The 15,085-nt window shown below is 42.1% G+C and overlaps 1 protein-coding gene across 4 annotated transcripts in view; it reads left to right on the top strand.

Moving 5' to 3' along the window:
• Positions 1-15,085, top strand: part of kcnab1a (potassium voltage-gated channel subfamily A regulatory beta subunit 1a) — a 77,109-nt gene that overhangs the window by 19,491 nt on the left and 42,533 nt on the right. The window contains exon 1 of one of the 4 annotated variants that reach the window (XM_086080130.1): positions 12,683-13,286. The exons of 2 other annotated variants lie outside the window; for them this stretch is intronic. In XM_086080130.1, the coding sequence (XP_085936256.1) occupies positions 13,078-13,286 (209 nt within the window). In that variant the 5' untranslated portion in view covers positions 12,683-13,077. Of the gene's footprint in view, positions 1-12,682; positions 13,287-14,108; positions 14,133-15,085 lie in introns of those variants that run through there. One more of the 4 variants, XM_086080132.1, reaches the window with a different exon arrangement.

The following is a 15,085-nucleotide window of genomic DNA, read 5'->3' as shown; positions in this document are numbered from 1 at the left end:
TATTCTATTAACTGGACAAAATCAACACTTCTACCTATTACAGAAAATTCATGGAACCCTGCAAGCCAGGACCCATACTACTCATTTCCTATAGGTAATTTAAAATACTTAGGCATAAAAATCTCACCTAAATTAACTGATTTAGTTCATTTAAATTTCACTCCACTTCTGGATAGCATTTATAGTGACTTGGAGCGCTGGAATAATCTTCCTATTTCTCTAATAGGACGAATAGCCACTATTAAAATGAAAGTTTTACCCAAAATAAACTATTTTTTCTCAATGATTCCATTTAAACCTACGGCTAACTGGTTCCAGTTGTTGGACTCAGCCGTTACAAAATTTTACTGGAAAAAAAAAAAAAGCAAAGATTAGTCTATCTACTCTTCAGAAAAATAAATCCAAAGGAGGTCTAGAGGCACCAAATTTTATGCACTATTATATAGCCAACCAGCTACAATATATTATTTTATGGGCACAACCCAATAGAGATACTAACTGTTGGCTGGAACTAGAACAGAAGGATTGTAATAACCTCAGACTCCTAGATTTACTCTTTATTACAACATCGATTAAGCGCCATAACTGCTTTAAAAATCCAATGATTTCCGCCACCCTGACTGCCTGGTGGAAGGCACTAGAAATGACAAAAGCCAAAGTGGAGCCCAGCGGGCTTTCTCCCCTATGGCATAACCCCGACTTTCAAATTAACAACCAATCGTTTTATTTGAATGTGTGGGAGCAGAAAGGAATTACACATCTCCACCATCTCTTCTCAGATAATATGTTTATATCATATACATCCTTGCTCCAAAAATATAAAATAAAAAACGGAAACTTTTTACATTATTTGCAAGTTAAAAGTATGATAAAGAAACAAATTCCAACACTCCAGGGTACGCTCCAACCGCCTGTTTTAGCTAAAGATATTACCAAGCTTTCTCCAACAACAACAAAAAAACTCTCAAAAATATATAAGTTACTTTCATATACTGATAAAACGTCTTTACCCATCTCAAAATGGGAAACAGACTTGTCTATAGCTCCGGAATCTGTCTTTTGGATTCAAGTTTGTGAAAATGTTTTTAAAATGACAAAACACACAAATTTACAACTTATCCAATATAAAATTATTCACAGAACATACATTACTCAATATATGATGAAGAAAATGGGACTCTCAGACTCCGACATTTGTCTCCAGTGTTTACAAAACACTACAGACACTTATTTTCATGCTTTATGGTTATGTACTCCGGTTATGTGTTTCTGGACTAAAGTCTTAGAAAAACTTTCCGCTGTCTTGGACTGTAGGATACCGTTCTCTCCAAACTTGTGTTTGCTAGGTGACTTAACAACAATTGACTTACCACATAAACAATTTCAATCTATACTTGTAGCCCTTACTATCGCAAAAAAAACAATTCTTGTTAACTGGAAAAATAAACAAACTTTGAATATCGACCAATGGTCTAACCTCCTCATAAATCATATTTTAATGGAAAAAATATCTGCCTCAAATAAAAACCAAATGTCAAAATTTAAAGAAACATGGTCTACGTATATAGAATTTTTTAACCTAAACTTGGATTTTAATTCTGCCTGTTAGCGAGAGCCACAGCAGCGTTATAACTGGCATTGATGTTTCTGTATTAGGCAATTTGTAACTAATGGTTGTGTTTCCATAGTCAGGAACCCGGCTGCTGCCAGCGGGATCGAGCGGATTCACCTCCGATGGGCACCAGGGGTTGATATTCGGATTCACGGCATGCCAGTGGGTTAATTCTGTGGGTGCTGTCCCCCCTGGCGGGGAGTGGGCGGGTCTGCCCCTCTGTTGGCTGCTGGGTGGCGGCTGCGTCTTGGCCGTTCCCTGGGTCTCTTGGGGGGTGCTGCGTTGCGGGGCTTTCCCTGGTGTCGGGGGCGGCGCCGTTCCGGCGCGGTCCGTCGCTCTGGGCCCGGCGACGCGGTTCGGGGCCTGTGGGCCGCCGGGGTGCCCGGTGGTTCCCTCTCCCCTCCCCCTTCCTCCCCCTTGCTGCCTCTCCCTCCTCGCCTCTCCCCGCCCGTCCTCCGCCTCCCTGTCCCCTCTCCCTCGTCGCCCTTCCTCCTCCTCTCCCCCTCTCCTTGCGTCCCTGCCGCTGCCCCCTGCCCTTCTTGTCGTCCCCTTCCCTCCTCCCTTCCCCTTCCCCGGTACGCCTTCCTTCCCCTCCCCTGGGCCGGGGGCTCCATCCATGGCCCGGGTCTCGGTGCTATGGGGGCCGGCGGGGGTGGCTGGGGTTTGGTGTCGTGCCCGCCCCGCTCCGGTGGGCGTCCTGACACCTCGGGCGGGACCCAGTATCCGGGGGGCGAGCCCTATCGCCCCGCCGGACGGGTCCCATATGCCCGCCGGGGTCCTGGTGGGGTGGGTGGGGGCTTGGTGGGCCGGTGCGCCTCCTGCCCCCGCCCGGTTGGGGGGGGCCCCGCTGGTCACACCTCTTAACTCACTACACTAGGTTTGCACAATACACTTTTATAGACATATAGGGCACATAACACACTTTGGGGGGTGGGGTAGGGTGGAAACACCGTCTTCACCCTACAACTCCCCTCCAATTTTAATACACCACACAACTTGTGGGTGGGGGGGGGGGCTTGGGGGCTTGTGGGGGTGCCATCGGTTGGGGGCCGCAGTATAGAGCAGTGCTGCGGTCCCCTGTCCGTGTCGCCGCCCCCCCCCCCCCGCCCTATCTATTTTTTTTAATGCACCACATACACTCAGCAACATGCTTGGGTGGCGGGTGGATCGGAGCGTGGGAATATCATTTCCATCGGCTCCGGTTCACCTGCTCCTAATTTTAATGCACCACACACACACACTTGTATATACACTGGGTGGGGTCACATTCACGGTTTAGGGGTAGAGTTCGCCAGTCCGCGAGCTGGCGGACTCAGTAACAGGGGTTAATTTTCACAAAGAACGCTGGGGTGACGACCGGGGCCTTCCCCCGCTGGGCCTGGGGTTCGGGGGTGTCGGCCGCCCTCCGGTGCCCCCATCTCCACCTTCTGCCCCCGGTGTTCCGTCCTTCCACACGGCGGGGGGTGGGGTGGGCGCGGCTGCCCTCTCCGCTCCGCTGTCCGGCCCCTCTTCGGCGCCGGTGCCTGGGTGCGGGTGGTCCCCGGGGGCTGGGGGTCGGGGGTTGGGGGGCTGCCGGTTGGTCGGGGTGGGGTCGGGGGGTGGGCGGCTTTGTTGGGGGGGGGCGGTGGTGGGGGTTGCGGGGTGGGGGGGTGCTGGGGGTGGGGGGTGTCTGGGGGATTGGGGGCATGGGGGCGGCTGGGGCTGGGTTGGGGTGGGTGGCGGGGGGTGGATGGGGGGCGGGGGGTGGTGGGGGGGCGGGGGTTGGGGGCCGGTGGGGTGCCTGGTGGGCCTGCAGTGCCCCGTCCTGCTGCGTTGGGCCGGGGGCGCGGGCCGTGTTGGGGCGGGGGGCGCTCCTGCTCCTGGGTTTGCTCTCCGGCCGGTGGCCCTGGTGGGGCCCGGGGGTCGTCCTTTGGCGCTGCCGCGGCCTGGGGGGCCCTGAGGTGTTGCGCTTGCTCTGTTCCGGCGGGGGTCGACGGCTCCCCTCTTTGGTGGAGATTTTCATGCATGCCAGATCCACCACACCAGCATCTACCGAAACTCAGACACAATCTGTTTCCTCCTCAGGTTATTGAATCGGTGGAGGCTGGTGTCTCGGATCTCACGCGGCTTCGTCTGTCCTTCCTTCCTTTTCTCGGTCTCTCCGTTGGTCTCTTGAGGCCTCCCTGACTTTATGTTTTTTGGATTTGTTGGGGTCTGGATGTTTCTTGGGCTGGGGAGGAGTTCTGGTGGGGGGTGTCTGGTCGGTGCTGGATTTCACCTTCCTTGGTTTTCTTCGGTCCCCTCGGGTCTCCTGGTGTTCGATTTAGGTGAACGGTATAAGATTTTTTTTTCTAATAGGTTTTCTGGTGAGCTAACAAACACACGCACGCACGCACGCACACACACATACTCACCCACACACACAAAAAAAAAAATAAAAAAATATGTATGTATGTATGTATATATGTATATATGTATGTATATATGTGTATATATATATATATATATATATTTAAAAAAAAAAAAAAAAAAAAAAAAAGAGCAATGATGATGACATTTCCGAATGAACAATACTGAGCTCTTAAGAAAGAAAAAAGAAAAGAAAAAAAAAAAAAAAAAAAAAAAGAAGGAAAAAAAAAAAAAAAAAAAAAAAAAGAAGAACTTAGCCAATGTAATAATTGGTGGTAGGCTTGCGAAGTATGGTCTCGCTGAGGTACCGCGAGGTTTGAACTTTGGTCGCTGCATTCTATTAGCTCCCCACTAGATGGCAATAAACTCTACACATTGTCACTTTAAGGTTAGCAATTTTAAGGTTATTCCCCACTCAGTGTGATGTTTATATTGGGGAATATGTTCCACATCCATCTGCTTAGAGACCTCTTGGCTTTATTTCAGTTTTGTGTGCTAGAACATCTCAATAGGGAAGCAACAAATTTGATCCGAAAAGAGAGTCAAAATGGACCCATGTAGTAAATGATGAGCATTTCTGTGTTTAATTATACATGTGATGATGAGCTTTTATGGTTTACTTGCTTTCTACTTGTAAGTTTACTGGAGTATTGACAATGCAAGACAGTCAGGCGATTAGTTAGAATAAAATATGCCACCGAAGATTCCTTTGTTGTGCGCAGCCACGGCACAAATCACCTCGCGTATACTAGAGTTTAAAATCAGACGCATCCAAGTGCCATCATCCTCATTTACAGGCACACACTTTATACCCCTCCCCTCGTTGATATCGTAATTAGCGGAGCTAATGTCAAGCACGTATAAGTGATGTGAGCGCTCTCCTTCAAACTCACTCCCCAGCCTGCCATTAGCTTGGCGTGGGTTTTATTTTCTACTCTCTCATGATTGAAATCTCAACGGGTTCAGCTTAGAGTTCATTTAAACTACTGTATATTACTTCAAATCATTCCAAATGTGTTTTTACAAACAACATTTGCTTGACTCCTTATCCCAAACATTTATTTTCTTTGAAAAACAAAATGAATGGAAAGGTCATTGGGTATACGAACACATTACCCCCTCTGAATTTTTTTTGAATATCTGTGTCATTCTAAACGGCCAAACGTCAGTTCACTCATTTATATTTCTGTAGTTTTAATGATGTTTCAATTATGACTAGGGATGTAATGATAGCCAAACATCACGATACGATAGCTCACACTACAATAATTACCACCCAGCCTAAGCTTAACAAAGAACTCACAAAATGTTAACAAGGGTACAGCCTTCATTTTAATGGCTGATTCAACGAGGTTCTCATCTGTTATCCTGGTAAAACTATCAAAAATAGATGTGGGTGCAAAATTTATTGAAATATTCAAGTTGAGTCTCCTTCAATTAATAAGTCAATTGATTATTAATTTAATAATCAACAATTATTGTTTTAAGAATTAATTGGACCAATTTCCCTTAAATCACGATATTGTGGGGAGGTTGGTGATATAAAAAAGTTCACAACATTGTAAAAAAAAAAAGAGCTCTTAAAAAAAGAACAATATTGTATTTTTGAACATAACAGCAATGCATATAAACAACCAATCATCTCTAACAACACTTAATATTGAGCCACTTACTTGCTAATGCACACACACATTGAGTCCCTCCACATACTGACTTGCTTCATACGCATATTACCTTTCCCATCATCTCACAATTAGCATAGATTTTAAACATAGAAGGGCCAAAACATGCTGTATGAAAATTAAACTGCACTAAAAAACTAGCCACCACAGGGTGCTAGAACTGCACATATGGAAATCAACCTGCCTTTTTTTAATGTACTGCTTTTAATATTGTGACATGACACCGGCGATATTGTGGCAGTTTTAATATCGCGATATTGCCGTTATCGTTACATCCCTAATTATGACTGGGGTGGTTAACACCTCACCACAGTCATGTTGCCTAAACTATTTTTAAAATATAAATTTTATTTCACTCATTCACTGCAATTAATGTTCATTTTCAACAAATAATTAGCATGAAAGCCATGTGGCTACGTTTCACTGATTTGCTAATTCTATGCAAAAAACAAAAACAAAACAAAAACAGGGTTTCAGTAAAATAAAAGAATAACATAAAAAAATATATGTTGCCTGAGATAGGCCAATACACATTTTGGTTAGTTCAATATGTTAAAAATAAAATAAAAGTCTCTCCTTTGGTCTCTTGAGGTCTCCCTGATTTTGTGGAATTGAGATGTTTCTGGGGTTGGTGAAGGACTCTGGTTGGGGGCCCGGTGGGTGGTGGGTGGTGGGTGGTGGGTGGTGTCTGGTCGGTGATGGATTTCACTTTCCTTTCTTTTCTTTGGTCCTTCCTCGGGTCTCCTGACGGCCTCACGACTCTGACTGGATTCTGAAGTGTTCAGTTTAGGTGAACGGTATGGGATTTTTTAATAGGTTTTAGGTGAACTAATACATACACACTCACACGCACGCACGCACACGCACATACACACCCACATACAAAATAAAAATGTATAAGAAAATACATAAATAATAAAAAACAAAAAAACAAAAGAGAGCAATGATGATGACATGTCAAATCGGTAAAATTACCGAATAAACTGAGTTCTCCGGAATTTTTTTTAAATTTAAATAAATAAAGATACAAAACAATTGTGCGTACGCTGTAAAATCCCATAAAAAAGCGATCGCTTAAAAATCTACGATATAGTGAGGGCGCAACAATGAGCCGATATAGTGTAAGCAAACAGTAAATGCTGATCCAGTCTTTTGTTACGTGTGTGTTTGGGATCAAATACAGATCAAGCACGTCAAATAATATAAACTTTGTTGGATACTCACACATAATAGGGCTGTTCTGTTATCAGATGCAGTGGCATTCGATATTTGACCTTAGACTTGCAGTTCAGGCATGTGTATGTGTGTGTGTGTCATATGCAGCAGTGCATGGCAATAATAAAAGTACTTGAGCGGAAAAGTGTTAGAAAGATTTAAAGCGTGATATAAAAAAACTATTAAAGCCAGGCGGGGTTTCTCCCATCGAGCAAAAATGCCAGTATGTGATTTTATTTGCTATGAAAAAGAACTGCAACTGTGTATACACACACACACACACACACACACACACACACACACACACACACACACACACACACACACACACACACACACACACACACACACACACACACACACACACACACACACACACACACACACACACACAGGCACACACTTCCATACTGTTTCCATAGCAATGCTATTACCGAGATGATGCCTTTCTGTGGTTGTTGCCACTCTTCAGTGTCAAGTGTCCACATATCTGAAGACTCTTAAGCTGTAGCGTGGGAGTACATTCTCATTAGGTACAAGTTGGATAAGAACTATTATATCAGACATTTAGTCACAAAGTTTACCTACATAGAGAAATTGTGCTTTGCAAATGTGTATTTGTTCAAATCCACGACACAAGGTCATTTCATCGTTTCTATACAGCGCGTAGCTCGTAGCAGGTGTGAGAGGTGACTTTGAAAGCATAACACAAATATTGCATTCATCTTTCCAATGAAGAAAGTTGACCTCTTTTTATGGAATGTTCACTTCTGTGTGCCAGCCAGACACACTCACAAGCGATTATAATTTTATGTTTTTGTTTTGCAAGACTTGATCACATGAATTAATTATTAAAGTTGTGACACTTTGATTCCAGCCTTGATCAAAACTCTCAAGCCTGCATGATAAATGATTACGTTTGTTATGTTGATCCATGGCTGAAAATTATTATTATTATTTTTTTTACTGGAGGATAGCGAAAAGCCACGTATAATTGACGTCAGTAGAACCGCATGGGTAAAAAAATCTTCAAAAAATGCCAAGGTTTATTTCTTGATCAATGACGTCTGATTGATCGGGCAAATTGAGACATTACAGATGATCATCAATTTTGCATAAAATGCAAAATATCGGCACACAAATGAATATTATGAATTATTCATTGCATGTATGAATAAACTTTAATTATGTGTTTTTTTCCCAGGATATTAAACCGCATTGCATTTAGGGCCCAAGTTTAATGTTGATACTTTTGGGGGGGGATTTTTTTCTTACTGTAACACAGGCCACTGGCCAACCACTGAAGATTAAAAACTTCAATTTCATGCTGAGGTGTACGTTTTTTCCCTTACGTTTTCAGCACTCTTTCCACTCAAGAGAGTAGCTTACAGTACCTACACTTTATTTTAATAGCTTTGCTGTCTCCACCGCTAGCATGTATTAACTTCTCAATTTGTTGCCTCTAATGAGCCACAATTACAGTCTATTAAACACAATTATGCAGCTCAGTGAATGGTCACTGTACAATTTACAATCCTTCGCAGGCTCACAGTGCTCTGCCTGACTAACATGCTGAGTTGGTAGCTGGAGCAGGAAATGGCTGATGCTCACTACAGGTGGAATCATAGCATTTTAGCTTCCTAAGGCCGAGACCCATCACCGTGATATGCTCGCCACATGCTGTCTCGGGAATACGGCATTCAAATATGAGCAGCCTTAATGCTGCTTCAAATATAGCCTCTGAAGGAAGCAGCCCCTGAACAGTTTTACATTACATACTTGTCACTTGAAGCATTACATCCACTCTGAATGCCAACATCCCGCTTCACTCATACAACTGCTTCAGTCCATAGCAGTGTGAGAACAGTTCAGCCCTTTGGGCAGTTTGCTGTCACATGACAGACAGATGACGGTGTGATGTTGCCCTGTCTACTTGTGTCATAAAGCTTAGAGAAGAGGCTGAGACAAAGCCACGAGCACTATAGGCAATGTATAGGCTCATGATAGATAGATATGTAGTTAGTTAATTAGTTAGTTAATTAGTTAGTTAATTGGTTAGTTAATTAGTTAGTTAGGTAGGTAGTTAGTTAGGTAATTAATTAGGCAGGTAGATAGATAGATATATAGATAGGTAGTTAGTTAGTTAATTAGTTAGTTAATTAGTTAGTTAGTTAGTTAGTTAGGTAATTAGTTAGTTAGTTAGGTAGGTAATTAGGTAGATAGATAGATAGATAGATAGATAGATAGATAGATAGATAGATAGATAGATAGATAGATAGATAGTTAGTTAGTTAGTTAGATATATATATATATATATATATATATATATATATATATATATATGTAGTTAGTTAGGTAGGTAGGTCAGTAGGTAGATAGATATATATATAGGTAGTTAGTTAGTTAGTTAGTTAGGTAGGTAGTTAGTTAGTTAGTTAGTTAGTTAGGTAGGTAGGTAGGTAGTTAGGTAGGTAGTTAGGTAGGTAGGTAGGTAGGTAGGTAGGTAGGTAGGTAGGTAGGTAGGTAGGTAGGTAGGTAGGTAGGTAGATAGATAGTGAAGGAATAAGGTATGCAGATAACAAGTAATAATAAATAACAATGATAATAAATGTCACGGACACTCATCAAAGACAAACAGTTCTTAAACATTTTAAAACGTTTTATGAAGTAGTACTCTATGAGTTAGTTCGTTAGCCTGCTACTTCCTTTTTCATGAGGGTCACATAAATTATGAACGAAGCAGCAGCAGCACCATTTTTTATTCTGGACACCGTGGAATGTTCCATTGATGACAAAGTCATTTGAATGAAGCCTTCATAATATTTTTGAGTTATTCTTTGGCTTACAAGACACTTCTCCACAAAGTTTTGCAAAGTTACAGAGCAATGTGCGAGAGCAACCCGTACCAAAAAGTACATTTAAGTATGCTTGAAGTATACTCAAAATTAGGAGAGTATACGTACGGTTTACTTTTCTTGTACTTATTGGAAGTATACTCCACCAAGTAAATGTAAAGTGTACATATACAGTAATAAAAGTTTACATACTGTAATATATACTTAAGGCAGTGAAAGTAACGGACTGAAATTAAAGGTAACATCTATTTGCAAATTGCTAAGCACCATGTGGCTGGATAGCCAAAGAATGCTACCTTTGGTACTGGAATTTGCCGGTTCGATTCCTGTCAATTCATCACTGGGTTAATATAATATAGTAGTATACATATACTTACGTGTACTAAAATGGGCCAATTTAGTCCCAAGAAGTTTACTTTTATTGCAAGAATAATTACACTTAAAAAAGAAACTTAGATTTATGTATACTCTATATTATGTACTTAAAGTATACTACTTTTTGGTAAGGATATGTATGACTGGTAGGGTTTAAGTGGAACAGCATGGCTGAATAAATGTCATACAAACTGTATTTAGATGAGCTGGTTCATTGGCTATAATGTAGCGAATGACTTCTGCAGATAAAAATGAGGTTTTGAGGGTAATGAGTACACGACTGTGGAATAATTCTCAGTAATTCATGTGATCGGACAGTGGCATTATGCTGTAGTGTGTGTGCCAGATTTGCAGTATTATAAACCAGCCTGACCTCAATGTGTTGCTGTTTTGCTTTGTTAGCTCTGTGTACACGTATTCCACACACTCCAGCACAGTAAGTCGCTCCACATACCACTCAGCATTTTTCTGCTTCTCATTTGGGGGGGAGCATAATCAAAGCGGACTAGGGAATAAAGCATGCTGGTGTTCAGTACAATGAATGTGGGTGGTTGAGTATCCATATTAACTCATTCACTGCCATAAATTCATCACCAAAAAAAAGATTATTAAAAATTAGGGGCGACAGGCAATTCAAAATTGTAATTGTAATTAATCGTATGACTTCACTAGTTAACTCACGATTAATCGCAAATCTGTTCTAAATGTACAATTTTAAAAAATTCTAGGTTTTCATACTCTTGTTAACAAAAGAGGATTTTTTTTAAACTAATAGAAATACTTCAAATGAATTTTCGACGTTTATAGCTGTCAATGGCAGTCAATTAATAAAAAGAAAAGCAAAGAAAAGATTCTTAAAAATTGGGGCGTCAGGTGATTAAAATTTTAATCGTAATTAATCGCATGACTTCACTAGTTAACTCACGATTAATCACAAATTTCATATCTGTTCTAAATGTACAATAACTGTGATTGGCTGGCAACCAGTTCAGTACCCCGCCTACTGCCCGAAGCCAGCTGGGATAGGCTCCAGCGCCCCCCGCGACCCTTGTGAGGACTGGCGGTTAAGAAAATGGAGGGATGGATGGAATGTACAATAAAAAAAAAATCTAGCTTTTCATACTCTTGTTAACAAAAGAGGAATAAAAAAGTTAAGCTAATAGAAATAGTTCAAATGAATTTTTGACGTTTTTAACCATCAATGGCAGTGAATGAGTTAAATTGAAGATAAATATTTGATCCATCTATATGTATGTGCAATCAGAAGATTTTGTTCCAAAGGACCAAAATTGTGTACAGCAGAAAGAAAATCTCTTTTCCAGCTCACTCATCACTAAAATGTGACAAGGGAGGAGAACATCCTTGACTAGTTGCCAGTCAGTTGCCGCTGGGGATTGTGAATGAGACATTCAATGGAAATTGAATGCATGTCGGCAGCACAAAAGTCAAATATGTGAACCACAACACTACCAATGGCCCATTTCTATCAGAGGACATTTGCTGCTTTTAGACCTGAAACAATTTCGACAATCCTTGGCATCGAGTCAACAACTGAAAATCAAGTCAACACTGTGTATTGACTATATTTGCAGATCTGATTCCTCACAAACACACAGACCATACAGTTAAAAAAAAAAGAAGAAAAAAAGGCAACATTGAGGCATGCGTAGAGATTGCTGTGATTGGCTTCAGCCGGATTTTCTAGTTGCTTTAAGTCTTATTCAACGTTCACATACTGAAAACTCGACACCTCCCCCCATTTCAAACATCCAACTCTCGCCAGTTCACTTTGATTTGTGGCTGAAAAGGATGTTTCACTGTTAACAAATATATATTTGCTCTTGCACACATTGTGGCTTTTCCAGTCAAATTCTGACTTGTGTTTGAGCCTTTTTATTTTATTTTATTTTTAAACAAGAGATGATGCAGTCCATTTCTGCTCCACTCCAAAGGATAGTGCCCACATTGCTCTTTGTACTTGAAAAACATTTTTTTTAAAAAGAGCTGCTAAGTTTATGTTGCTTAGAGCGACTACTAGACTCCATCAATGAGGAATAAAATGTACATATGGACAAACAAAAACATAAATATGATGAAAAGAATGTGCGTGGTTGTCAGATTAGCTGTGGGACAGCTGAGCGACGTCTCCAAGCCTTGCAAGCGAGACAGGTGCAGCGGGAGCTGAGAGAGATGGAGTGGGATGTGCGCCGTATCACAAAAGCTCTCGTGTGCTGTCGATGGAGCTGCCGAGGAAAACAAGAAGCGGAGGACGAGCTCGGAAGTGCCGCATCCCACTCAACAATGGACAATGGGAAGTGATTTGAAGATGGGGAACCAGAAGAAGTCGAAGTGAGTGGGGAAAAGTGCTGATGGCACCCATGTAGCAGGACCTCAGCGTGACTCCCCCCGCCCCCATCTTGTTTCCTCCTCCACTCTTACACAGCGCAGCATCGCTCCCTCTCTCTCTCTCTCTCTCTCTCTCTCTCTCTCTCTCTCTCTCTCTCTCTCTCTCTCTCTCTCTCTCTCTCTCTCTCTCTCTCTCTCTCTCTCTCTCTCTCTCTCTCTCTCTTTTGCTTTCATCGCTCCCTCCAGCTCCTCTGATTGTCATTCTGCAGCTGGAAGCAGCATTAGAGGCATCACACTGGCGAAGAGAAAGTGCGGCGAGGGAATAACTTGCAGATTGCTCACTGAGCAACTAAGAAATGCAGAGTCTTGAAGACTTTTGATGGCTGACCTTTTCATTTCTGTTCCTCTTACAAAGACTTGATAAGAGAGCATTGAGAAAAGAGCGTCATAAAGTGATGCACGTGGCGACGCAGCAACCAAAGACTCCATCTGTCTTCTGCAAAACTTAAAAACCCGAACAAACAGACTTTCTCCAAAACAAGGCGGGATTGAAGTGTCTGATCTCAACTTTGGGTACTTTCTCCTGCGGACCCCCAGCTGAGTCATGCAGGTGTCCATCGCCTGCACGGACCACAACCTGAAGAGGGGCAATGGGGACCACAGCAAGCAGAGCGCCACCAGCCCCAGCGTGGTCAACCAAGCCAGGGCCAAGTTCCGCACGGTGGCCATCATCGCTCGCAGCTTTGGCTCCTTCACCCCGCGCCACATCTCACTCAAGGAGTCCACCGGCAAACACACGGGGATGAAGTACAGGTGTGTCTGTGGATATGTTGACTTTTACCTATACCTGCAAATCCTTTGCCATGCTTCCTTGTTGGTTATTCGGGATTTCATAAGGAATAAGCTTTCACAGAAAAGTTGATAGCACTTTCTCATTCATTTTCATATCACTTTAAATGGATAACAGAAATGTTTTTCAACAGTTCAGTGCCAGCTGACTGTTGTGCTTGTTTGAGCTACTGCCACACTTACAGTGTTGATCTATTCTGTCTTTTACCATAAAAAGAGAAAGCAAAGCAGAAGATTGGCTAGCCCACGGTCACACGAGTGGTTCTTACCACTTTCTTGACAAAAAAAACAAAAAGTTGGGAACTTTGTGTTTTGTTTCATTGACGTGAAATGCTGGTGTATTTATTTTCTAAATTGAGTTAAGTGTGTGTTGTGCCCACGTTTGTAATGTTCCTATGCTAGCTACGCTACGCTAATGCTGTTGCTATTAACTCTCGTTTGGTGTTCTTTTGGTGGATGTGATAAGCCTGCCTGTCACCTTCTTTTTGTCTTTCCTTGCCAATGATGTTCCACCTGCTTCAAGGGCCATGAATGGAATACAGCTCATATGCTTCTGCTTCTCTCCCACGCGTCAAAAACACACCTCCGTGCCTTTTGCTGTGGTTTGATGACACAGATCTGCAGTGTGGGCAGAACGTCTGAATCTGATTTGACTCTCTTGGTCTCAAGCTCTACACAGTGTACGTGTGTGTGTGTGTGTGTGTGGGGGGGGGGGGGGGGTTGTGTAACAGATCACAAGTGGAAATAGGTGCTATTAAGTGCTTTTATGCCTGATGGTGGCCTTCAATGTAACTCCACAAGGCATGCAAGGTAAATTTCCATTTTCTATACAGCTTGTCCTTATCATTAGGTTGATGGATAACGTATCCAAAATTACTTTTTACAAGACTTTAACCACTTATACTCTGCTCCACTGGACATTAACATCTTGGTTGGACATGGCTATTAACACCCTTTAATGGAAACAATCAGGGTCTATGTTTAGTATTTAAATTTTGTGATTTACTAGTGACAAGTTAGCTGAGATAGACCACTCTTTACCCATGACTCTGAACATGATAAATGGTTTACATGTTGTTGTTTTTTTCCTATCTCCAAGCGAGATAGTGATGACTATTATGCAACATTCAAGCTCGGTAAGTGCTAGTTTTGGAATGCGGGTCATTTTAAGAACAAGCATTACACTGTCCACTTCTTTTGGGACCCGACTCAAGTTACTCACTGTGTGGACAATATGTAATCCAAGTGGGCTGCGGTGCAGCTGGACTAGCAATGAGAGCTTTGAGACAGGTGCCCAGTCTATGGGTTTGATACCACACTTCCTTGTATGATAATAAAAGGAAGTAGAATAATGGGACAGTGAAGAAAACATGCAAGAAGTTGTTTCATGGTAGATTAGACAGGCAAATACATTAATGGAATGGTTCATCTGTATACAGTGCACTGTTAACCCGAATAAATTAGCAGAACTAAAAAAAAAGTGAGGTAATCGTTTGCCTCACTTTTTTTGAGTTGATCAACTCAAAAGTTAAAGTTTTGCACTTGAATGGTTTGATTACACCAAATAATTTTTTTTATACATAGTTTCTTAGACGCTTTCTGTTACAACAACTCAATTATTCTCAGTTACAAATTTATAAATGTTATAAAACCACTGAATTAAGTTAACAGAAGTCCAAACCATAAGTACACCGTGTGTCCTCACGAGAATCCCTTGAATGCTGGAGCCTATCCCAGCTGTTTTTCGGGAAGTAGGCGGGGTA

The sequence above is a fragment of the Leptonotus elevatus genome, chromosome 7 (genome assembly GCF_054856555.1).
Source record: "Leptonotus elevatus isolate MCC_2025b chromosome 7, RoL_Lele_1.0, whole genome shotgun sequence".
NCBI classification, from domain to species: Eukaryota; Metazoa; Chordata; class Actinopteri; order Syngnathiformes; family Syngnathidae; genus Leptonotus; species Leptonotus elevatus.
The sequence above is the reverse complement of the archived record's forward strand: the minus strand, read 5'-3'. Positions and strand labels throughout refer to the sequence as shown.